A 26,199-nucleotide genomic window follows, 5' to 3' on the forward strand; every position below is an offset into this window, starting at 1 on the left:
GATGCATATGCAGGAGGTGGCATTGTCCTTCAGGGTAGGCATCTCCACAGTAGCCGGGATCATTCACTTCACATGTCGGCTCCTGTGGAAGGTGTTGCAACCTCTCTGCTTAAAGGTATGCTTTATGGCATGTATACCTGAAGACTGTAGTACATGCTTTCGTGATCATGCATGCATATTTTGGGGGATGATGGCCACATGACCCATGCTTTCTTCCTTCATTTCGTGAGGAAATTGGCAAGTAATTACTGCAGACATAATTCAGTGGTTCCAGTTGTACAAAAGCTCCCAGGAATGTGTGATGAGGGGTCAGTGGGCATGGTGTGAAAAAAAAAAACTAAAGAGTGCCAGATGAGCGTAGGCTTTTAACTGAGAAACCGGAATGCAACGCTCGTCCTGTCTACTCTGCCTTTGTTTAGCCTCGTACAGCAGTTTTGTTTTCAGTTCTACAGTACTGCTATGGGAAGTGCCAGAAGCCTATGCAGCTATGAGTGTTTACGCATTGCATGTCTATTCACTTTTTTAAAACATACAAATTTTAAGATACACTGAAAGTATTAAATAAAACAGCATTAATGAACTTGTGTAATGCAGATGAACAGTGTCGTTATAATGCTGGTGCAAGAAAACTGTTTAGTCTTGCTGTGTTAACTTGAGATCTGTGTTCAATATACCCTTGAAATCTCCATTAGCACTTGAATTTATAAATATACCATCACTGCCTCCATGTAACAATCTGATCTCTTACACCACCCCCGCTCATAAATGTGCATCTGATGGCATGGCAAATTTTTATTTCAGATGCCAACAACTGAAAAGTGGTGCGAAATTGCGAATGGTTTCCACCAAAAGTGGACTTTTCCCCACTGCGTGGGCGCAGTGGATGGAAAGCATGTACAAATACAGGCGCCACCCAATTCTGGAAGCCTGTACTACAACTAAAAGGTACTACCAGTGCTTTGTTAGGTTTCAGCAATAATGCTTATTGTTTTGGTTCCTTGCAGGGCACATACTCCATTGTGCTGATGGCGGTTGCCGACAGTAACCTTAAATTTATTATGGTTGACGTCGGTGGCTACGGTCGGCAGAGTGACGGCGGCACACTAAGTGCATGCAGGTTCGGAAATTGCCTGGAGCGAGGTGTTCTTGGCTTGCCAGCCCCCAAGCAACTTCCCGGCTCTGCAGTTGTCGCACCCCATGTATTTATTGCGGACGAAGCCTTTCAGCTTCGACCTGATTTCCTCAGGCCCTACTCTGGCAGGTGCCAGGAAGAAGAAAAAAGGGTCTTCAATTATCGCCTGAGCCGGGCAAGGTAAATTATGGTCTGAAATGCTGTTCTCAGAACATCTATCAATATATGCTATTTATTTCCAGGAGGTGCGTCGAAAGTGCATTTGGTGTGATGGCCTCGCGTTTCCGCATTTTTCGGCGTGTCATCAACCTTAAGCCGGAAAATGCGGATTTTGTGGTGTTGGCAACATGTGCATTGCACAACTTCCTCACCGAGGACGCCTACTACATCGATGGACAGTACGTGGACCACGAGGACCACTTCGGTAACGTAACCGAAGGACAATGGCGCTCTACGCTGGCAGCTGATGGAGGCTCAGCGATGCTGGGCCTGCAGCCTCCTGCTGGCCATAATTTCTCTAGGGCAGCAGCTGAAGTGCGAGACATTTTTTGCTCTTATTTTTCTAGTGCTGCCGGTTCTGTACCATGGCAGCGTGCATTTGCCGGGTTGCGGCCATAAATAAGATCTTGTTAACAATAAAATTTCGATGGAGGCGAAATTCTAGAGGCCCATCTACTGTGCAATGTCAATGCATGTTAAAGGGCCCCTGCCCACCCCATGGTCGCAAACACTCTCTACCTCACTTTGAGCGAGCCTCCTCTCCTTCCATTCCCTCCTCGAAATTTTCCCTCCCGCTCCTCGTCGAGTAGGATCGGCAAGGCAAAATCACCCCTTCTTTCTCCAATGTAAGCCGGAGGCGTGGTGTCTGTGGAGTGCGTCACAGGGCTACGTCATGGCCCCGCCTTCAATAGAATTCTTTTCTTGGTTTTTCCTGCTGGGTCTGTTCGAGGGGAGGGGGGGGGGGGCGCTGCGGGCGCGCACACTGAACGATCGAGAGGCGCGATCGGCTCGACCACCTAGACTTGTTAGCGAGCGCATCCTTTCATACATCTGTTTGTCATTCCCAGTTAGCGAGCCACCTTTTCATTTTTTTAGGCCTCCCCATCGCTTCACGAGCGGAGGGGCGGAAGTCGGTTCTGTTCGAAACACACGGCGAAGTGCGGGCCCGGCAACCGCCCGTTTGCTTTTCATGTGTGTTTGTGTTCTGTGTGTTTGTGTCTTTTCTCCGCTTCGAAGCCCATGTCGTTCATTGGAGTCAAGGCGTATGCAAGATGCATGAAGGATAAGCGGTGTGTGTGCGGAGCGGTCAAGTGGGCGAGCGAGGGAAAGGCTCTGCTGCACTACTAATTAAAACCTTGTTTTGGGGGGCTTGCATAGAAGAAAAAAAACTGAGAAGGGAGCGCGCACGCAGAGCGTCTCGTGACGTGATCACGGCGGGGGGGGGGGGGGGGGGGCGAACCAACTCTCTCAGTTTTACTATTTTTTTACTTTTTATGGCTAGGGTTCAAGGCTGTCGCCGCACGCTCCCTCCGCAGTTTTTTTTTTTGTTCCTTCATGCGGGTTTGTAGGCATGAGCCAGAACAGAAGGCGCTGCGGAAAGCGTTGTGCAGACGACGCGACGCCAAGGCTACGCCCAACCTTCTCCCGTCAGTCAGAACGATGCACCAATGGAGTGCCTTTAGCGAAAGTAACCCCCATGACGTCAACGGGGTTCAGAGTAGTGGGACGGGCCGTTTTTGTTGAAGGAAAGAACGAGCGGGCTTTGATTTGAATTTTCGCAGCTTTTCGGGGCGCGCATGGCTCTAGTATTTTGCAGAGGTTATCTTCGATGCCTCATCTATGCAGCGGGCTTATTTTTCAAAAATGTCCGGACCCTGGGCAGTGGCCCTTTAAGAGAACCCCAGGTGGTTTAAATTTCCAGAGCCCTTTCACTATGGTGTCCCTCATAGCCCGAGTTGCTTTGGGACGTTAAACCCCCATAAACCTTTTTAATGAGGATCTCTCTCTCGGGTTTTATACTTTCGAGTGATGTACTGGTGGATGGCCGGCATCGTACCAGTAAAAGGGGGACAACCTAACTCTTTAACTATCGACCAATTTCTATCTCCTCTTCCTGTTACAAGTTACTTGAACACATAGTTTCTATCTTGCTGAAAATAATATTTTGTCACCTGTGCAGCAAGGTTTTCGAAAAGGTTTATTGGGGGTTTAACGTCCCAAAGCAACTCAGGTGATCAAGGGACGCCTTATTGAAGGGCTCAGTAAATTTCGGCCTCCTGGGGGTCTCTAATGTGCACTGACATCGCACAGTACATGGGCCTCTAGAATTTTGCCCCCATCGAAATTCGACCGCCACGACTGAGATCGAACCTGCACCTTTTGGGTCAGCAGCCGAGCACCATAACCACTGAGCCACCGTGACAGTCTGTGTTGTAAAGTGTAGAGTTCATCACAGCAATCTCGTTTCTGTACAAGGGCAATAAGGAGCACTGGTGTGCACACTTTCTCAATATGATCCTTTTATCAGGAGTAATGCCATGGTGCTTTCTTGAACTTTCATTTTTTAAGCTATGGCTATGATCAATGCCAATAACATGGCTACATTTTTGTCTGAGCCCTGCGTTCAAATGTGGGACCTGTTTTGGTTGCTTTGTAGACGTCTGCTTGCTCAGTACTCATTCATTGTGACTGCTGTATAACACAATGGTAGATGTGCTCGTGTATATAATGTGTACTTATGCATGTTCGCATTATTTGTCTGACATGTGTGAAGGGAGCGACGATTTGTTTGTTTTGTGAATATTTGTATGCATATAGATTATACTTGTGGAGTTGTACCTATTCTCTATCCAGTGTTTGCCTATTCCTTGTATTCCCGTACCACTTGTGTTGAGTCTGTCATTGCCTCTGTCTATAAGGAGGTGCGAGCTTGTCAAGCCGCCCATGAGGTATATGTGTTAACAAAACCCGCATGTCGACCACCAAAAACCAAACTCTTGGGCAGCAGACCATAAAGGGGCTCTTTATGAGCTCTGCCTAGCCAACAATGATGTCCTGAATGCTAGCGGTGCAGGCAGATCATCTTATCCTTTGTTGCTGTGGGAGCAAAGCAACGAAAGGAATTTTACAGCATTTCATTAATAATGTGCACTGTCATCAAGGGCTCCAATGCAAAGAGCCATGGGCAGCTTACCTCTGATGACAGTGGAGTTGCACTGTACAATTAGACCGAAAATAGTGTTTGTTTTTTTGTCAGAAAGAAATAAATGCCTCGAATTATCCCCCACTATTCCTCGGAAATAAACGAACACTGCAAAAAGCACAGCCTAGTTAAGTGTGAGCAACACCTCATTGTGCTCCTCAATAGCATAATCAGAAACCATGGCTAGGCTACGTAAATGCAGTGGGCAGTCTCTTCTCTTTTTAAGCAATTGAAACAAGATGTTTGTAACTGTAATGTCCTGGTAGCTCGGTTTTCTTTGTCTTTGTCATCAGTGTGCCACGTGTGGTCACCAGGTCTCATTCATGCGTCTTTTGTACCAAAAAGAGGAAGTGCTACTGTGTTTTTCTCTCTTTTCCAGTGCAGATAATATTGTCTTGAAATAGGTTGCAACACAGGCATAATATGCGAAAAAAAAGAAAGCCTGTTTCAGCTGTTCCCCCTGAACACACGGCATTGAGTAAAGCACATTCATACTATTGTTCTGTGAGCCCTACAAGGTAATAACTTGCCATGGCTTCTTTGCTCCATCTTTTCTTTTCAGAACTGCAGCACAGTGAAATAAATGTGGTGCCATACATACTGCATCTCTTGACACTTATTTATATTCTGATGTATCAAATGTTTAGGGGAATTCCCCAAGGTGGAGTAAATTTGTAATAAGGGAGTAATTACTCATTGACATCCACCTGAGCGCAGCCATAGAGCTACAAAGGAAAGCTATACAGCTTTCATTTGTAGCCGTATGGCTGCGCTTGGGTGGATGTCAGTGAGTAATTACACCCTTAACACTTATTTATTCTGTCGTTATCATCAAGTAGTAAAATGAGTAATAAATAATCAGTAATAATGGTAATAAATAAAAAAATAAATAACGTAATAAATAAGTAATAAGGGTGTAATTACTCACTGACATCCACCCAAGCGCAGCCATACGGCTACAAAGGAAAGCTGCATAGCTTTCCTTTGTAGACGTATGGCTGTGCTTGGGTGGATCTCAATGAGTAATTACACCCTTATTACTTATTTATTCTGGATTTATCATCAGGTGAGTGGGATATACTCCCTGACTGTACTGCCCTACAATGTTCAGAAGTTCCATTTGCATATGGTGTCTCATATTGTTTGGTACAGTTGCCACATATGGCTTTAACGACAGCAAGAAGTGTTCGTCTGCATCTGCTGGCCTGTGCGCCAGTAATGCACTGCGAACAGTCGCAAGCTGTGCATTCACGACATCGAGCTCTTCCCGTGCTTTCCTCCGCTTTTTGGGCTGCGGCGGGCCATTCCCTGCAGACTGGCTCGTCGTGCCTTCATCTTCATCCACAGCCACAGACTGAGAGGTGCTGGGCTGCGGCACTTCAGGGCACAAAAAAAATGTCCTGGAATGAGGCTGCTGGTGCTGAATCTGCAGCTGGAGACCCTAGTCGTGGGTGGTCTTCGAGCGCTTCTTGCACGGCCACCACCTCCATGCTGCTGTGTCCTCTGCAGGATGGTCACATTACGTAAACATTGAGCACTAAGAGAATGTAGTGATAGATTTTCACAGCAGCACTGCGAATACACCTGTGACTCTACTGATCACTATGTCGCAAACCTGGCATTCACGAAATCGAAGCTGCAATGAAACTGCACAAACTAAATTGAGGCATTACATTGAACAGTTATTGTGGTGGATGAACAATACACCCTGAGAATCAGTACATGCAACATTAATTTTTTTCTGTGAAAATGATGCCTAAATGTTTCCGCTTGAAACTATCGCAAAGAAGTAAAATGAAATGTGGGTGGGAAAGTTGCACTGGAGTAATACTTACTGACGTACTTCCATCTGGTCTTTTAAAAATCGCATCCTTTCAAGGTGCACCCAGCACCTGCTCTTCGGCAACGCTCCAGCGCCACTCCTTGAATCACATTCGAGGTCTCTGAGCTTCCTCCTATATGTGTCTTTCAAATTTCTCCATCTCTGCTGGACACAATCAACTGTAACTGAAAAATGTATGAAAGTTAGCTACAAATGAAACTAATTATCTGATTTGAAGTATGAACGCTTTCCCACATGCTCCAGAAATTGTCTAGTGCGTTCCCAAGTTGTTTGTGTAAAACAAAACTGACAGAACTACACTCTATTAAAAGCAGCAAAATGAGCCAAGTATGACTAAGAAACATTCCCATATCCGTTTCTTGGTTTCGGCGAGTGCTTGGTTCCTTCATATTTTGAATGAATATTCAGTGATATTCCCCTGAACGTGCCTTCACTTCAGCGAGTGAAAATGCATACCACAATAAATAGTGACAGCACAAGACAAAACTTGGACGGGTTTGGTGCCGGGATAAGGCTATTTCGACGTTTGAGCACACAAATGTTGGCAAAGCTGCCACGTAACTTCAAAGGTCCAGAATGATTCCGGTCACTTGAGTGCCTTTATAGCGAACCGACAGTCCACAGCACGCGACTATTTTTCCATTTCGCCGCCACCTGAAGCCGTAACACAAACTCGGAGGCATTCGTCTCGCGCTGAGCGGCAAAATTTACGGTACTTAACCGGGCACAGTCGTGTAGTCCCAATTCGTGAACAAGACTGGGTGTCATTACGCTTACTGTCAGTTTTCTTGTTTAAGGATTAGAAATTTTACTGAAATGAGAGCCCACTCTGTGCACGTGGTTGGCCTTCGGAGTGTGTAAACAATTATAAGGCCTGAAAAAATATGCGAGCAAAAGACGTTTTCGATATTTTTTTTTTTGAGCAGGGCACAGTATACTATGGTTCAATGGCGTTTTTATGTTCCCGTTAAACAAAGCAGTGCAGAGTACCACTGTTTAAAACGCCGAGAATCCGCACGTGCAGCTGCGTGCATTGAACATGTTGCCTGCGTCGACCTTCCGAGCCGGCTATCGTTTATTGTCAAACAAAGGGCGGTGCAATCACTCATGATCAGAAATTCGACATTACAATTAACAGCGCTAAGAAAAAACATACTAAAATAAAAATGGACCAAAAGAAGTGGTACTCACCGTTGGGGTCGATTGATCGCAAGGCGTCTCTAACCTCCTCCCACAGCCCAGTTTTGTTTGCATTCTTTCTGTACTCATTCGATTTCACGTTCCACAAAAGTGGCCGCCTCTCCACTTCATCGATGAGAAGTTCATTACAACACGCGCGCGTGCCTTCAACACCTCGAGGAGCAGACATGTTCTTGTGCCCACGTGCGCGCGCAACAACCAAAACACACTTTGTGTTTGCCGCTGCATCCGTTCTGCTACACGTGACCGCGCGTGACATGACATAACGATGCTTCCCATTGGTCAGTCGCAGCGCGATCACATGACGCTGCGTAAGGATTCCAACCGGACGGAACCGCTGCACGGAATGTGTTGATGATGTTATGACCCGCGTGTTTTTAGATGCAAGGCAATATTTCGTACGTTCTGATTAGAATAAAGAGTTTTGCTTACGCCGCGGGAACAGCTCCCACGTGACCCCACGCCGAGACGGCGCGTGACGTCACGTCACGTGCCGTCTCGGCGCTGCCCATTGGTCAGTCGCAGAGCGACGCTGCGACTGAATTCCAACCGGACGGAACTTGGTCGCAGGCCGTCTGCGGCTAGACCGACGGCCCTCTCCAGTCGCAGACCGACCGAATTCGCAGCGTCGCAGGCGAGAATCGCATGCATGTGAAACGGCCCTTACCCTGGAGTGCGGTGATACAACGAAGTTCTCTCGTAGTATTGCCCTTATCCAGGTGTTCTGTTCTTCATCCCGGTGAAACTTGAAAACGTGGTTTTTGGGACACGATTTGTAGTTAATCCGGCAACTGGGCACGCAGCACCTGTTAGGCATATCACGGCAGAAGCGTAATCCATGTTCCACTCTAGCGATGGTAGGGATGGCATTAGAACACCGTCTCGGACACAACCGCACGCGCAGCAGGAGGTGTAGGCACAGTCAACGTCTAGAAAAAAATTGCGTTCGGAAGCATGTCGCGACATGCCGTGACTTTCCCCGAGGCAATGAAAGGAGTGCCACGTGTTTCCAGAACCGATCGCATTGTCGTCTCCTTCGTCCCCCACTCTGACTTCTCGGTACAGGTGGGGTTAACCATTGTGTACCTTCCAGGCCTCATCTTCAACGCGAGTGCGCCGCTCGTAGCTTCGAGACGTGCTGCACGGAACTTCTATGTGGGCCTCTTTCGCGTGACGTAGCTCAAGGGGGGGGGGGGGGGGGGGGAACGAACAGCCAGCAGGCCTTAAGTTATGCCTGCCACGGCTTACTGGCTACGGCGGGGTTTTCCATAACGAGCCAAGTACCTTTATCACACGCATGTTTAGCGACGCTTTCTCGAAGTGCACTTTTCTTGAACGAATGACACTTTCGGTTCGCGCTGTCGCACGACAATCAAGTGTCATTTGGAAATGATGGCAGTGGCGAAGGATGCTGTAGTACCTTTGAGAAATTAATTTGCGCGTAAATACCTAGAAAATACAATTGTTCGCAAATCTAATTACTCCAACTTAATTTTCAGACTTATTTCGACACCTGATTAAGTGTTAACTACAAAAAACGTCACGATCCGGGACAAGTAATGCCCCTGCCACACGGGCGTTTCGAATGCCTTCCAACCGAATGTCATTCGACTCGACTGCCGCCTTGTGGTGCTAGACGAATTTTTTAACAGCATTCGACTGAGATACATTCCAATTGGTGGCGCTACGCAAATACATTCGAATTCTTGTGGATGCCTCCCAGAAACGAACCCAGCCCGCACTATTCGCTCTGACACACAGCCGTCGCCATCGCTTCGCCCCCTCCAGAGAAACGCCGGACTGTTTTGGTTTTGAGAATGTTGATTTTAATAATAATATAATGCCTTCATTCGTGTCATACACAGTATATAGCACTCAACGCCGGTTGTAGAAGCTGTCATAAATGTCAGCTTGAGAGAGCCGCAGGCCACCAAGCACTAGACAGCGCGGTACAGTGATATTGCTCCTTCAAAAAAAAACACAATATGATGCAGTACACAATACACCCTGACCAACGAAATTCTTATCTTCTATAGTGGACTGTCATTCGGAAATGTAACATTTTCATGTGTATTGGTAACTTTTTTTGCTTCTTTTTTAGGAAATATTTTTTGTACACCCTAAGTGAGTGCTTGAGGATCATAGTACACCACTGAACATTTACCGCGTAAGCGCAAAGCTTCCCCGCGAATGCACCGATGAGGACGAGTGCACTCCTTCAGAAAGTCACCTGCGGATATCCCACTCTCAGGCAAGGCACTCCATGGTACTCTTGTTTGCATCGCTGTGTGCAAACTGCTAGTGGTCGTTTGCATGACATGAAACGCAAGCTGCACATTAGTTACCTTAAATAATCTCAATTTTGTACCGGTTGTACCCTTGCTTGTTTACACAGCGTGAACACTCTGCAGGAAGCGCCGATGCGACAGCGCGCCTTCGAAACCCTTGGTATCTGGGTTGCGGACATCGCGTAGGACCGGCGCTTCTCGCTAATCGTCCCTCCTTTCTCCTGTGAGTTGAATACTTCATTTTGAATCAGTTTATCAAGAAGCATGTTCGGTGACCGTTCGCATTCATTGAAACAGCGTTATTTGTTATCCATAAGCGACGGCGACGACTGCTGCTGGCTGCTTTAAACACTGAGCGGCAGTCTGGGTCCTACCTGGCGCTTCCCGTTCAGCGCATGCGTGCGCTCTAAAGTAAGCAATTCGATTTCAGGTCACTCTTTTACTTTAGATTATAATTGAACAAAGAAACGCAAACAATGGTATATGCACTTGTTTGATAACTACGTGAAAAAACCAAGAAACTATCCTAATTATCCACTGCACTACTTATTGGGAGAGCTGTGGTGGCGGTGTCTTATGTACGGGTGGGATTATCCTTACTGTGGTCTGTCGGCAATTGCTCCACCTGAGTCCCTTAATTTAGACAATATATGTCTGTCACTGTCCCGTAAAGCCAGTGCTCTCGAAAAACATCGAGGGCTTTTATCACTGCTGGCCCCTCAGTTCATGAACGCTCAAGCAACACGATGCTAGAGACTGCGTCCAACAGAACCTTCAGACTCCTCAGAGTGCACAGGAGTGTCACTCCCGTCATAAAAAAAAAGCGCGGAGAGTGCCACTATTCGTGGTCGCGCCAGTTCATGTAAGATGCATTAAGTTCCGGATACGAAGTCCGTCATTTAGTTTATTTATTTATTTACGCAATAATGCAGACCATTTCCTTGGGTCCAAACAGGAAAGGCACAAAGATATAAAATACAATGCAAGAGCAATCTGTGAGGAGTAAAAAAATGTGCACAACAAACAACATTGGAGAATATGCCTATACAGTACTTAAAATACGTCATGAATTGCCTTCAGAAAGTCACCTGCGGATATCACACTCTCAGGCAAGGCATTCCTGTCGGTAACTGTCCTCGGAAAAAATAATGCTTTCACGGCGTATGACGCTCAGCTGTGATCGCGGGGGTGAATTCGACGCGTTTGTAAAAACTGCACATAGCGTAGCGCCGATAAAAGAGCTAGTTCATTGATTTACCGCAAAGATAGGCGACAGCAATTACGGCACCAAGGCGGCACCTTCACTACGGCGTCCCTCACAGCCTAAGTAGCTTTGGGACGCTAAACCCCCATAAACCATAGACCTTGTGACGCCGCAAATGATTGTTGAGATTGGCCTTTTGGACACTTCCATTTCTTTCGCCCAAAAATTCTTCTCCAAGCATCCCATATCCCTGCTTTTGGCGTCCTTGACTATTAACTTCTTTGTATAAATTTTAATTTGGCTTCTAATCACGGGTCTAAATCCTGAGTTGACTAAGGTGGCACTCGGTGCTTGTTGGCATGACACAGAGACAAGATACGGCGCCTAAGAGACACGGCACACTGTTTATCACTGCGACATGTTTCTCCCGGAATGTACCTTTCTTCTACACCCTGGACGTTGCAAAGCTTACAACTTGTCAAAAAGAATCACCGAAAGCATTCTCGCATCCTTCCCAAGGGCCGCTGTCTTGCTAGCGTTTTCAATCGACACAGCCTACTCGCCCCCTCAAGCGACTTCAACAAACCCCTCAACCACCTAGCCTTTTCCGTCCCCTCTTTCTCTTCTCACTAGGCGCCTTTCTCAGTACACGACTACTGAACATGATTTCGTCAGGCACAGAGAAGGCTTCCCGCCGCATTGATACTTTTCTCTCTCCCACAAAGCCCTTCCTGCTCCCCTCTCCTCCCACAGTGTTGAAGCTAATCCTGACAACGGTTAACCCGACCGCCCAACCCCGCCGCGGTGCTCCCTCCGTCTACCCGCGTGCGGATATGCGGGGAAGGAAAGGGGAAAAGAGGAAGGAGGAGTTCAGGGTGAAGCAACCCGCGCTGGCAGTTTGCCGAACTAAACGGCCATGTGCCGGAAAACTATGCCCCATAAGGCGCTTGAACCAACAGTTCTCTGTCACGCTAGTGCAACGCGGCCACTAGCTGCGTGCTTTGTAGAAAGAATTTGTATATAGGCCGTTTCTGTATACACACACATCCTCGTGCATTAACTAGCACATTGGAAAGAACGGAAAAAAAGGCCCCTCGTGGCGTATGCGTTGCGAGCCCGCCTGGCACACAGAGGGCCTGGGTTCGAACCGCCATGCCGGCTGATGTCTTCTTTCGAATGGTGATTTTCGTGCTCACACGCACTGCCGACAGGCCCTGTATACGCCACTCATGTGAGAGCAAACGCCTACGCATTAGTAATTTCTAGCACCACTGGTTTCTGTCACAATTATCGCTCGTCAACTGGCTGCCTGGCGCAAACCGCTGAGGTACAGGAGCCGCTTTACGTTTCCCTGTGGACTAGAAGCGAGCGTTGGACAGCATTGATTTGTTAAGGTCGGTGAGCCCGTGCGTGGTGCGCGTGTGTCGATGGGTCGGTCATCGAGAAGGGACTCAAAGGGTTGATGGGTTAAAACAAGTATTTACTTAAAGGCAGAGAAAAACACAAAAAAGGTAAAAACGAACAGCAGGAGTAGCAGAAACTGTACACAACACGAAACGCGACAAGCAGGAGACGGCAATACAAAAATACAGTCATCCAACTGTAGCGAACAACAAGGAGGCGTACAGAGCATTAAAAGTATGAATATACAAAGCGTTACAGAGGTAGGAAAAGGAAAAAGTCCGGCGGACAATTCACATACGGGGCCGAGGCGATGACACAGGTTCGGGTAGCTGTCGATGCGGCGATGTCTGGAAGGCGGCGGGCCTTGCACGATGGAACGCGCGTGCCTCGGCGCGGTAATTCGGCCCTCCACGCCCGCAGGCACACCACCCAACCTGTTTAGCTGCCTGTCTCCTCCCGACTGTCCTCAGCTCCCTGCAACCCGGACGGGCCTCATTTCTCAACGCGGCGACGACGGGGCAGAGGGGTCGCATTAACCCGCGAAGCTCCACCGGAGCGCCGCGCGGTACGGGAGGACAAGAGGGACAGCCGTCGCCGAGTCGGCCAGGCCTGCACTCTCCACTTTCAAAAAACAGCATACCCGCACCACCACCCTTGAACTTTCCAGGCTTCCTGGAACTCCAGTGTCGGCTTCGTTCGCCGATGGCCGAGCTCCGAGAAAGACCTTGACGGACCCCCAGCAACAGCCACGGGCCTGTTACTGCGCTATCTGAACGCTCCCTCTGCTCTCTCCTGATGAGACACGTCCCGCTGGTCTCTGACAGTTTCGCACTGCTTCGGGAACTGAGTCTCTGTCACATCTTTTGCGTTGCAGTTCTTTCGAGCACAACAGTGCGTGTTCTTCAGTGGACACGCAGTTCGGCAGAATCCACCGAGGCGGCTGGTTGCGGATTTTTTTTCTCGCCTGCCACAAAATGTACTCGAATTAAATTTACAGTTTACAAGCAACGAAGTTGGTGTGTTTTATGCGCCATTTTATATATTTTTATGCGGACGACCTTGATCCTTAATTTAGGTGTGAATCTGAGCAAAAAGTCACTTTCTGCGAAATTTGGAAGTAATTTTTTCAAGTAAATTTAATTTATTTCTAGGGCAAGCTGCAGGGAAGCGTACAAATTATTGTGGCTGAAGCTTTAGCGACGTTTATGTAAAATTTTTCTTTAAGTGCGGCATTTTTGCGTTTTAATTAATTAAGAAAACACGGAAAATTCTTGCATGGCTTCATTCACAAATTATGATGAAAGAACAAATCAAGAGAAATATTCTCAAAATCTCTCATTGTACCCTGGTTCACATATCATTTAAATATTTTATACTCCAACTTCTCCTTTTCGCCGAAACTTCAAATAGCGCTCACGAAAGGAAAACATTTTTTTCGAAAAAAATACTTCACTCAAACTGCATTCGCATAACAGCCAACATGCCCAATTTGTTTCTTCAAAACAATCGCCGGTGGTCACTTTTGCGGTCACCGACGTTTCGCGTGGAATGACACCAAATCTTATGAACGGGCGACTGCGTGAGTGACGCAACGCGGTCTTCGCCGGAGCACGTCGCATCGCGGACGGCCGGTGAACGAGGCGTCCAGCTACTCCGTCGAAAAGGTGATACGACAGCCATTGACAATAGAGCGGGCGTTGCGCAAACAAGAGTTTCACACCCTCGCCGGTGCTAAGCTCTTCATCCTATCGCATCCTTGCCGCCAATTCATGCTGAGCCCAGCGCCCATGGTGTGCGCCGTGCTAAAATGTGTGTTCATGGGGCCACGCCAGATTGCTGTCCGACGGCCTTCCCAGAACAGTTTTCGCTGTAGAACACACTCCTGCCGCGCACTTGTCTGCCGCCAGCTCTTTCCTTTCCGCGTGGAAGTACACCAGGAGACACAGCACCCAGAAATGGCACGGCTACCCAATAAACAGTCTTTCCACCAGCGCTTATTCATGAACGCTGCATCATCGAGCGCTTCAGTCAGCGAAACGCACGATTTCCAGCAAGTTTTGAGGCGGTTGCACGTACACGGCGGCGTCAGCGACGAAGAACAGGGCCACTATACTTTTTTAAGACTGGTTTATTTATTTTTGCTTTTAAATCTCATTGATTCGCTGGCTGTTCAATCTAACGTAAATAGCGGCCATCCAGCCCCATTGTGGCCAGGCATGTACTTCTGGCAGTACGATCATCCCGCACGTCCCCATGCTCGGCGCCAGTAGCGCTGCACCGCGGCTGACAGGGCTGGACGGTGGGAGAACCAGCATGCGTATTCAAAATCTAGAACACAACGCGGGTTTCGCGACGAGCGCGGAAACGCTCGACCAATCGGCACCAGTTCCATAACAATATGACACACGCGAACGCAAGGATGCAGCCAAACACGCGCTTCCGACGCCAAAGAAACGCACGCGAACGCCGCGCTAAACACGTATACAACCTTCCCCAGGCCGACAGAGTGTGCTGCGGCTGGCGGAATGTAGGCTACGATTCTACCTAAAATGCGCTCTACGCCGGTCCTGGAAAGCGTTTCATGCTGCGCCTCCCCTCTCGGTGACAGCATAGAGCGCAAGCTTGTTTCTTCTTGAACCATTGCCGTCTTTCAGATCAACAAGGCAAGCTTGCTTTTCTTTTACAGCAGTAGTTATACGATGGACTTCCTCAGGGTCGACGGCATTACCGATGCGCAACATGACGCGCGTCGAAATGAACACATGTGGAGCAAGCCCATAAGGACAATACTTTTCACCAGTGAGTTGCCACCACCGCGGAGGAGGAATAAACTATTTAAATAAAGCACTATAAAAAACTGCAATCGCTCCGCCAAGGCCTGTCGCCGTCCGCCGAGTTCGAAGCACTCCAGGAGGATGAGAGTAGTGTAAGGGAAAAAAGAGGTGCTAATAACAGCATTACACCAACTTAAAATGTCTTCTGTATCTACATGTCCTCATCCCCCCCCCCCCCCGCCCCGAAAAAAAAAGTTTTGCGCCAGCCTGTAGGGCAGCCAGGACAGCGAGCTGCATCACCCCATGCAGCGGGAGACACCGTAACACACCACAGAAGATGGCCAAACACTTAACACATCTGGGATCTGCACCCCTTACTCTGCAAAGAGCAGTGCACAACGCCCCCAAAGTTCAGAAGACCACTCATCCAACTAATGACTCACCGAAACATGAAGCTTCGAAGCTTGTGAAAGCTGGAGCCAAAGCGGCCCGCTGCGCACACGAACGGAAGAAAAAATTAGCTTCGACGCAACTATGCAAAAAAAGCACCCCTGCGTGCACACATGCACGGAAAAATCACGCGTGGGCAACCAGCTGTAACAACGTTCAAACACAACAAAACTTGTCAGACTTCACCACACTTGTACGAAATCATCCGCAGTATTAACAGAGAATCAGGAACCGAGCGCCTACGTTTAAATTAACAGAGTGTCTAGCGTTCCGTCCAGACGGAACATTTGCTGCCGCTGCAGTTCCGTCCAGACGGAATATTTAATGCACCTAGAGTTCCGTCCATACAATAGACAGTTTTAGTTTGACATAAGTAGAAGCTATATGTACGTAGAGTGCTTACGGGTCACCGGTGCGCATGCGCAGAGCGCAAAGTGTCTGCGTGAGTCGCATGGACGTACGTGAGATTCGGATCTTTGCGTTGCGGTCTTCACGTTGCTTGCGTAAGTGGCGTTGGCAAGATGGCGGCGCCCTGCCCGCCCGCTTCTCAACGATAACAGCTTCGTCGCTGATCCCTCGACGTGGTATCGTGTTGTAAACTGCTGTATTTGCCTTCAGTTGGTACATTCTTGCTCTCGCATGAAGTTTTAGGTGATAACTGGCTTTTGTTTTCCAGTTAGAAATCCATTTCAGCAGCTATTAAGCCTGACTGAGAAGCGTTTGTGGTCGTCATAGCAACGAGTGTGAAACAAAATTAGTTTTATTTATCTGTACTAGATGGCGCAACATGCTAGCGCATTTTTTAGGTTCTATGGCAGATCTACAGTTTGCGTCCCGTACGTGTAGCTAAAACAGTACGAAGCGACACGAGCGTACGCTACGTAGACTGCTCACGTTTACATACGTGAAGGTTCTACGTACGTAAAACTAAAACTGTCTTATGTCCGTACTGTCCAGACTATACGCCTAGTGCATACCGTCATAAAGTGTACAAACATTTGTTGCTGCACGCTTTTATTGCTTTTATTTTGGTTCAGTCGACGCTAGAAGCGCTGTCACACACCAGGCGGAACAGGATTGCCACTTTTTTAAACGGACATTCAAAAGTCTGCAAGCAAACTGGGTTCCCAATCCCTAACACCAACTTTAAGACCGTCTGGACATAACTCTTGTGGCAGATAATGCTGGACGGAACTGTATACGGTGTCAGATACAGTTCCGTCTGCACGGAACCGCATCGCTATAAGCAGTTCGAACTTTAGCGCAAATTGTAGTTCCGTCTGGACAGAACTCTAGCGCAAATTGTAGTTCCGTCCGGACGGAACTCTAGTGCAAATTGTAGTTCCGTCTGGACGGGACTCTAGCCACAGCCTTAAATTAAGATTAACTGATTAACATAAACGAACACGCATCGGCAAGCCAGGGAACTACACAGTAGAGGGTGCCCAATTTGTACCCTACAATAAAGCATGAAATGCAACATCCGGTTGAAAACACCACTCAGAAGTGACCACAACAAACTCCGTCAAGTGTAAAACGCGCTAAAAGGCAGCGGCTGCATAAAGAAATGAAAAAGTCATCTGGCTCGCGCTCACAATTTTCGATGACACGGACCGAGGTAACGACCCTACCGCAGGTCATAGACGATCGACGAAATACCAGAAGCAGTGGTACCATAACGGACAATCACTTTGCAGAGCGGCGATGCGGGCGCTAGAGTTGCGGTTTACTCCATCCACTCTCTCGGAGTGCCTATAGAGGGCGCTAGCGGGTGCCAGCCCCTAGAGTTACCAGCGCCTAGCGATGACGACTAGCTGTCCTGTGTCTATTCACATATTTTCACGTGATAGCTTGCTTCGTGCGTCCAGTCATGCATTTCTTCGCTCACGTTTGGACGCCGGAGCACGTGTCATGGGCTGAGCGACATTGTGAGCTCTCCCGCATGGGCGTCCGGAGGGGGGGGGCAAGGGGGGGCGGCTGCACCCCCCTGGAAAATCACTCACTCGAACCGTGAGTGATGGCCGCACGTCAGGGGCGGCGGTGCGCTCAGCCAAAAGAGTAAAAGCGGCCCTGCTTCCACGCTTTGGGTCACATCTGCAAAGTGCCGCGTCCGGGGACGCGTCGTTGCAGACATACAGCGGCACCGGCGAGCATGTGTTTCGAGCCGTCTTGAGATGTGTGCCTGTTTTTTTGATCTCTAGAGAGATAGCGACACGGAGGCAGACAGTGCACACCCCGGCCACCGATGAATTCTTCAGGAGGGAGGGACAAATCAGCCGTGTCCATCCCCGCTTTGTCGGACTGCTCAGGGGCAAGTGGGCGATGAGTTGGCGCCGCCGCCGCTCGCTGTCTCCTCCGATCCACGGGAGAGCGCAGTTCGGTACAAGCGCCGCTTTCAGAATTTTCGGCAAAGGGGATTAGCTGCTTTTGTTCACGGCGACGCAGTCTCCAGAGGCGCCCCCACACCAGCGTTCCTTGCGTCTTCTCCGGAAACCAGCACCTTTGGTCAAGGCAGCCTGATGGCGCCTGCCTGGCTCGCCTGTCACCTCTGGCTGGGCCTCAAATCCCAACAGCGCCCATGTACTGTGCGATGTCAGTGCATGGTAAAGAGACCGTCCGTCCCTCATAGCCTGAGTCGTTTTGGGGCTCTGAGCCTCATAAAAACACACAAAACAAATTTTCCGACCGGAGTAGCGAGTGTCCCTTCCCCTCGGAAGTCGCGCGGCGTTCCTTGCGTGTGCGCGCCTCTTTGTTTGTGCTTCGGTGTTTTTAGTGGCCGGTTGTCAACGAAGCTGGAACAACCAAGACAGCGGACGAGAAAACGACGAGCGGCGAGTAGTGTGTGTGCAAATACTCGACTGTGCGGTTGCGCGAGCAAGATGGAGCGAGGTGTATGAAGCTGCGAGCGTGCATTTATCTTGTAAATAAGTTTTCGCTGCATACATAGTCATTTTTTGTTTTCAACGTACGCATTCAACCGTTTTTCCAATCAATGTGTATATATTTTTAACACTACCAACCCCGAGGAACTCCATAGCCAGCTTTGTCTCGCGCGGTCCCGAATGATGGATATTCGACGCTTCTTCAAGCGTCAGCGGTTGTCTGACGAAGCATTATCCAAATGCGCCCCTGCAGATTCTGGTGTGACATGTGACAACGGTGTAGCATTTGAACAGAGTGATGCAAGCTTTTATCACCGGACAGTAGCTGATGTCGTCGACTCCATGGAAGGGACTCTGTCAACAGTGAGTTCAGGTGATGCAGCAGGCCGAGATGATTCCATTTCTCCTTTCTTGGGATTCAAGTCCGGATTTGACCAGAGCGATGCAACCTTTCATCACCGGACAGTAGCCGGCGTCGTCGTCTCCATGGAAGGAACTCCACCAGCGAGCTCCGGTCACGCAGTAAGCCGAAACGATTCCCTTTCTCCTTGCTTGGGATCGAAGTCCGGAGACAACATCAAGAAAACAAATAACTTGCCTCAAGAATATGACTTAGGAGAGTTTCTAGGCAAAGCTAAACTCACTGGCATACCGGACTTTTTGAAGTTACGTCTTCTTACTAAGCCATGGTCGCCAAATGTCACATATGATTTTAAGAAGGATGTAACACCTGGAAAGAGGCCTTTTCGACATCAGTGGCTGGGAGATTACGCCCCCTGGCTTGCGTACTCAGCGACAGCGAAAGGCGCCTTTTGTCGTTTTTGCGTCATTTTTCCTCCGCGTGTTCACCGGGGTACTCAAGGTAGTTTTATCGTGCGCGCTTTCAGTAACTACAGAAAAATGCACGAGGCGTGCAGGGATCACGTAAAATCCCAATGGCACCAGGAGGCAATGACGGCCTCACAGAACTTTATGGATGTGATGAAAGGCAAGCAGCTACCCGTTGTACAGCAGCTGAACAGAGCACTGCACGCGCAAGTTGAAAGGAATCGTGAGAAACTATTTCCAATAGTTTCCACCATTGTCTTTTGCGCGACGCATGACTTGCCGATTCGCGGCAAGCAGTCCGATAGTGGAGTCTTCAATGATCTGCTTGACTTTCGTGTAGAAGCTGGAGATACTCTACTTCAGGAGCACTTCGCTTCTTCTGCTGGCAATGCCAAGTACACTTCTGTCCGCGTCCAGAACGAGATCATCACAATCTGTGGCGACATCCTGAGAGAGCAGATAGTTACCGAAACTAACAAAGCGTTTGCTTTTTCCGTTCTTGCTGACGAAACTGCAGATATTTCAGGAAAAGAGCAGATGTCTATAGGCGTTCACTTTATTGACAAGGCGGAAGTCGAAGTGTGCGTTCGAGAGCAGTTTTTGGGATTTGTAGAGCTGGAGCAATTAAACTCCGCTTGCATCGCCGCGGCAATCTTGAAGCTTTTGACGAATGTCGGACTGATTCTTTCGAACCTCGTTGGACAGGGGTACGATGGATGCTCTACAATGGCTGGAAAAGAAGCTGGAGTGAACAAAATTATACAAAAACAGTTCCCGAAGGCACTATTTTTCCACTGTGCAAGTCACAAACTAAATCTCGTCATCAACGATTTGAACGACGTCTCTGAAATTCGAAACACAATTGGGATAATCAAACAAACCATAAACTTCTTCCGCGAGAGCGTGCTCCGGAGAAAATTGGTGCCCAACATTCCGATGCTGTGTGAGACAAGATGGTCTGCAAAGTACAAGTCTATTAGGATCTTCTCTCAGCATTACGTGGCCATAGTCGAAGCACTCGAGCAGCTCGCGTCCACGGAATCATGCTCGAACGCTGCAACTAGACAACGAGCTCACATCCTCTACTGCGCAACAACAAGCTCATCTTTCATCGTCTGCTTGCATATTGTAGCGAAGTACAGCGCTCGGCTCGAACCAGCTACGAACATTCTGCAAGGTGTATCCATGGACTTCCATTCTGTGCATGGCCACATCACTGAGCTACAACGTATTTTTCGCGGCCACCGGACAAACGCTGTAGAGGAGTTCTCTAACATCATGAATGCAGCAAGGGAGGCAGCCAATCACTTAAATGTGGTGATATCTGTACCAAGACAAGTCTCTCGTCAGGCCCACCGAGACAACTACGGGATTCAGTCGCCAAAGGAATACTACCGTGTGGCAATATATGTGCCGTACTTGGACTCCCTCACTGCTTCTTTAGCTCGGCGCTTTTCTGAAAGCAATGAGAGGAGCTTCAAACTTCTCCAGCTGCATCCATCAAAAATGAAGCACTTGAGCCGTGTTGAGTTCGCTGTTCTCGCCGAAGAACTCCAGTGCTTTTACGGCATCGACAACTTCAAGGAAGAGGCCATCTCTTGGTACGAGATGTGGTGCAACAAAACTGGGGACCCATCAGAAATAACTTACTGCGAGCTTCTACATCAGGCCAAGACATTCTTCCCTGGTGTTGCAAAAGCCATTGAGGTGGCTCTGGCTTTGCCAGTTACTACCTGTACGGTCGAACGCTCCTTCAGTACAATGAGGAGAGTGAAAACGTGGCTACGCTCAACGATGACAAACGACAGACTGGACGGCCTTTGTATGATGAGTGTGCACCGAGAGCGTGTAATGAAGCACAGAAATGAATTTATCACCAGTGTCATCACGCAATTCGCCCAGAAAAATCCGAGGCGTCTACAGTTTCTGTTCAAGGAAGACTGACTGAGTGACTGTCGTTGCGTGTTTGTGAACATATTGTGCTGTGTGCTGGTCATCAATCCGGGTGTGTCGAGAACCCGTATGCAGCAAGACTGAGCACTCTTCTCCACGAAGTGATAGTATCTTTTTGCATTTTTATTAATTTTAATTGTTTCTTCGTTGATAAACTCCAATGTATCTCTCCTAGCCTCGCTTTAATTTGCTGTTTGTAATTTTTCTTTCATGTGTGTATTTTACTTATTTATTTTATTTGTATATAAATAAATAAATTTACTCCGCAAATAGTGCCTTTTTGCTACGAACATACCCCCCCCCCCCCTCCGGCGCCAACAACCAATGGGGCCCCCCCCTGCAAAAAATTCTGCGGACGCCCTTGCTCTCCCGCACAGATTTTAAAGAGCAGCAGACCTGCGGCGCTCAGCGTTCCTCGCTGCTGGACGCTCCGCCGCGCTCGCACGCTGTTTTTCGGCTTTAGCGGCGCGCTCAGCCGCCTAGGCCACCCTACCTTCTTGTAACGTGGCGACAGAGTCGCGTTTATCTAACCTGTCCGGCTCCACTGCACGGCCACGGCTGTAGAACTAGTGTTCCCAAGCGTTTGGAAACGCAGATTCAACGGATGAAGCATGATCGCGGTTTGGTCGCTAAGAGATGTTATATGGCAATCAGAACACAGAGCAGTGTAGTGACGGTCGAGTGGCATCCAGCGTCGGTTAACAAAGCTCGAAGTGGAGTTCAGTCGGTGTTGTTTCGAATACCGCTCGAGGAGCTGTAGCGGTGAAGTTTTTTTCCGCGCTGAAAACCATCCGGACGGATGGTTCCTACTTGATTTTTGTTGTCGGCTATGGTTTTATTGGAACGCTGATGGGTAGTTCATTTCATGCTTGAAGCCCCCGTGTGATGTGCACTAGTCAGCGCAGGAACCCAAGGAGCAGTGCACGAACCCAAGATGGTCTGATTAGAAGTGGAGCCCTTCACGACGGTGTCGCTCTCAGTCTACGTCCAACTTTGGGTCGTTAAACGCTACTCCTTTGCTACGTTGCGGGGCCGAACCACTACAACCATGGTCACAAGGGATTCTGTCTCGCGGTTGTGCAGAGCCTATACTCCGTTTCATACATAGCAGTCAACGCAGCCAAGGCTGCGGCGCCTGTTTGCGCTCCTCGTCCGCATCGTAATGTAGTGCGTCGAAAGCAAAAATTGTAATGAACTCAAAATTAAAGTAAATGTTGGTTGATATTGCAGTATAATGATAACGGTGTTTTATTTTGCAAAAAGATTGCTTTTTCTTTTATGTTCTACAAAACAGAGTGCCTTAGTTTTTTGGGTTTTTTTCGGTCCCTCCTGTATCAGGTTTTCGCAGCTAGGCCGGCCGCGCAGGCCGGCCGGTCATGTCGTCTGCTTGAGTTGTTCACATGAAGTATTTCCTTCCTCCGAGACCTGGTGCGCTGTTCTCTTTTCTGTAAAAATCACCGACCGTACAACCGCTGTAGGCCACTCACATGATACGCGTAGCAAGTGTTATATATACCATTCCATAACCTACAACACCAGTTTCTACACTCTCGTGAGTTGTGGCAGTAGTGAAAAACAACGATAGTAGATTACGATCGAGCGAATGGACAACTTTAGTTAAAAAGATGATATTTACAAAGGTTAAAAACATGAGAGCGGATGTCAACAATTAAATGCCAGCCACAACGTTCACTCACGCTGCGCTTACATCTCATTGGTGTGCAAGAAGCCCGAATTTTTACTCGTTACCGCGAGAGGACGATGACGAGCTACTGTGTGGAGAACGAACAGCGAGCTTCGTCAACCTCTTTGTGCGCCCTATTCAGGAACCATGGAACCTGGTCGTCGGCTTCTCGCAATACAGAAATACAGAAATGGTACTCCGACTGGCTCATGCAGCTTAATATTTCGAAATGTAAATGCATGCACATATCACGCAAACGTTCCATTAGTAATTTCCAGTACTCCCTGAACTCTGTGGCGCTGTCAGTACCGAATTCATACAGGTACCTTGGCGTCGAAATAACGAACAAGTTAACATGGTTAGACCACATTATCAAACTTTGCGCAAGCACTACCAGATCACTTGGCTTTATCCAAAGATCACTATCAATGTCCCCTCCATCAATCAGACAACAAGCATACGAAACATTCATTCGCGCTAAAATGGAATATGCCTCAGCAATATGGAACCCTCACCAGGCTTACTTAATACAACTGCTCGAAGCTATCCAGAATCGGGCAGCGCGCTTCATAACGTCGCAATATTCGTCTCGACACAGCGTTACCAACCTAAAATCGTCTCTCGGCCTTGAACCATTAGCACTCCGCAGAAAAATATCAATTCTTTGTCTTTTACACAAACTATACTTTAACTTCCCTGCACTACACTATTAGGATCGGGTGAGCGTGGTCGGACCGGAGAAGGGACGAGGAAGGCGGGAGACGGGGTTACGAGGAGAAAACAAGGAAAAGAGAACTTTATACAGGAATATTTACATTATTTACATAAGAGAGCAACTGAGAGGGACTCTCAGTGTGAGGGAACTTCTTCAGTAGTCAACAGGAGTGCACGAAACAACGCCCGTTAAATAACGCACGGATTCCCCAGATCCCTGTCTGGGGAATAGTTCGAAGAATGACGTGTCCAATCAGACGGACCGTTGTGGATACTGTTGATACCGCCCACGGCAGGGGCGGCGCTGGGCCGTGGGGGGGGGGGGGGGGGGCACTCTCGCAGCTCGGTTGATGAGAGAGGGTAGAGGCTCAGTCTTTCACTCAGCACACCACCACACACTGTTCGTTGACCCGAGGGTCGACTCGGCCACGGAACGCCGCCATCGTCGCCGCATCTTCGGCCTTCGGCGGTCTTTGACTTCGCCGCTGCCACCATGGTCCCACGGTCCTGGAAGGTCGCTGCCTAATCCACTTAGGCAGCAGGGGAACCGCGAGCTGCCTTAATCCACTAGGCAGGGGGGGGGGGGGGCATCCCAAACCCAACAACACCTAACTTTGTTATCTGCTGCCTTACGCTCATCTCGCCGATTATTCAACTCCCTCAGCATTCAGCGGTTGCACGGTTCATCCAACGCTTTCAACAAATCTTTCCTTCCCATCGCCATAGAAGAATGGAACAATCTTCCTGATACCGTTGTCATCGAAACTAATCCCGCCAGATTTAGGCAGCTAATAACAGACCACTTGAACCAACTATAGCTACTTCCCTCGCGATGCTCTGCCTACAATTTGAACTGCTTGTGCCATTGCGACCCCCCCCCCCGTCCCCCCCCCCCCCACAAGTGTTTTCCCACTTATTTAATTTCCGTACATTTTAATGTTTAATTTTATATACTACTGCTTTGCCTTATATATTCTGTACTATTTGAATTACCTGACGCCAATTGCACATCAAACTTGTTATTCTTGTTATTTTTTGTTATGCTTTTCTATGTTTACATGCCTTTGTATGACCGTTTCACACCACTGTCTTCCCCCCCCCCTTATGTAATGTCCCAGACAGGACCTTTAAGGGTTCAATAAATGATGATGATGATGATGATGAACTGCAGCGGCAAGTGCGCTAATATACGACACCACTTGTTGCGTTCGATGACCTGCGCAGCGGAATCTCTGCTCACGGCCCAAATACACAGCTTTCAACAATCCCCATCTCACCGCACTAGCTCACACCCATAACACACCAAATCCAACATCTAATATAAAACATTGCTACGAGCGGAAGCACTTCAAAGAATTTTCCTTGTGACAACAGCTCAAAAGTGGAGACTTCCCGAATCAGACGCCGCTCACTTTAAAGCCGCTGGATACGCCGATCAATGCCGGGTTGCCGCTAGCCGAGGCTGCTCGGAATAATCGACGCCGCACTGAATTCTATCACCACACAATTAATGATTCATTGTGTGCCGCATGCAAAAAAGTCACTGAATGCCCGAGAACAGCACTTCGCAATCACATCCGTCGCCAATACACTACACTGCTTTTTCCCTTCGAAACAAGTAAGCAGCGCAAGTAAATAGCGCAGTGTTTTTCAAAGTACGCACTAGAGTTTGACAGTTTCGACTTTCTACCTAATGATAATTATGAGAAAAATACAAACAAATGAAAAAAAAACAGCCAAGCCGAGAGTCGAACTTCGGCCCTTTGTAAAATGAACACAGAGGCGCGAGTTTCGTACCACCACGACGTGAGGCGGACGGATACATTTTGCTTGTTTTTTGCAGCGGACTACTTTTGTACCTTTGGCAGCGTTGATAGCTCTGTATGAAACAGAGCCTACAGTACGTACCGTTTTTGCCAAAGGTAATCAGGCTGAATTGTTTGGTTCCCAGTACTATTGTGGAGCACTCAAGCTCCCCCCACCCACAATTCAAACTAGAAATCTCTGCGAGGTAAGAAGCACCTTTTTCCGCACCTTTCAAGACCTTTTGATCCTCGAGCTCGGAGGAAGTGCCTATGCCGTATGAGAGCCCATGCATATGGTTGCCACAGTGTTATCGCCGACGGTGGTGGCTTGAGCGATTGCCAGTGCTAGGGAAATGCACTAGGCTTCTGCTCGGTCCTTGGTGCGTTCAGGCACGCACATAATTAACACGAATGACGGAAAGCGTGCCTTGGAGTGCCGCCAGAGCCGCGAAGCGATACCCATCGGGTGCGAGATAATGCTGTCGGTATGTCTACGACGGCTGACGATAGCTGATGCGCAGATCGCTTCGACTGCTTTTTCGCCTCTGCCTGATCGCCGTGTTGATAGCGCGCTCGGTACATGGGCGTCACTCCGCTATTTGTTCGCGGATGCGGCCTCGCGTGCCCCGCCACCTGGTGTCGCAGTTTTCTTATCGTAGGAACCAGAAACTTCGCGCTAAGCTGCCTTAGCTCGCTGGCCTTTTGAGTTTGGTCCGAAGGCTGCCGATCTAACAAAATAAATGTTATGAGCAATGTCTCCGCACATACAGGTGAACTTGGAAGCGAAGCACAAGGTTCATAGGATTTGTTTTGTTAGATCGGCAGCCTTCGGACCA

The 26,199-nt window shown here is 48.5% G+C and overlaps 1 protein-coding gene and 1 pseudogene across 1 annotated transcript; one reads left to right on the plus strand and one right to left on the minus strand.

Moving 5' to 3' along the window:
* The first annotated feature begins 1,001 nt into the window (after positions 1-1,001).
* On the plus strand, positions 1,002-1,750 carry LOC149357433 (uncharacterized). The gene is made up of 2 exons (XM_089577922.1): positions 1,002-1,312; positions 1,375-1,750. Exons 1-2 carry the CDS (start codon positions 1,026-1,028, stop codon positions 1,748-1,750), a joined length of 663 nt encoding a protein of 220 aa, XP_089434048.1. The 5' UTR covers positions 1,002-1,025.
* Positions 1,751-5,501: 3,751 nt separating this feature from the next.
* On the minus strand, positions 5,502-7,546 carry LOC149357434 (uncharacterized; annotated as a pseudogene).
* Positions 7,547-26,199: the final 18,653 nt, after the last annotated feature.

Source organism: Amblyomma mixtum, chromosome 3, assembly GCF_055824585.1.
Source record: "Amblyomma mixtum isolate Tamu chromosome 3, ASM5582458v1, whole genome shotgun sequence".
Classification (NCBI taxonomy): Eukaryota; Metazoa; Arthropoda; class Arachnida; order Ixodida; family Ixodidae; genus Amblyomma; species Amblyomma mixtum.

What these genes read in the sequence shown, in the direction of transcription:
- LOC149357433 (XM_089577922.1), top strand. Translation starts at nt 1,026, where the DNA reads ATGGCGGTTGCCGACAGTAACCTTAAATTTATTATGGTTGACGTCGGT. An exon ending in TATCGCCTGAGCCGGGCAAG is followed by an intron (nt 1,313 to 1,374) that starts GTAAATTATGGT and finishes ATTTATTTCCAG; the next exon opens with GAGGTGCGTCGAAAGTGCAT.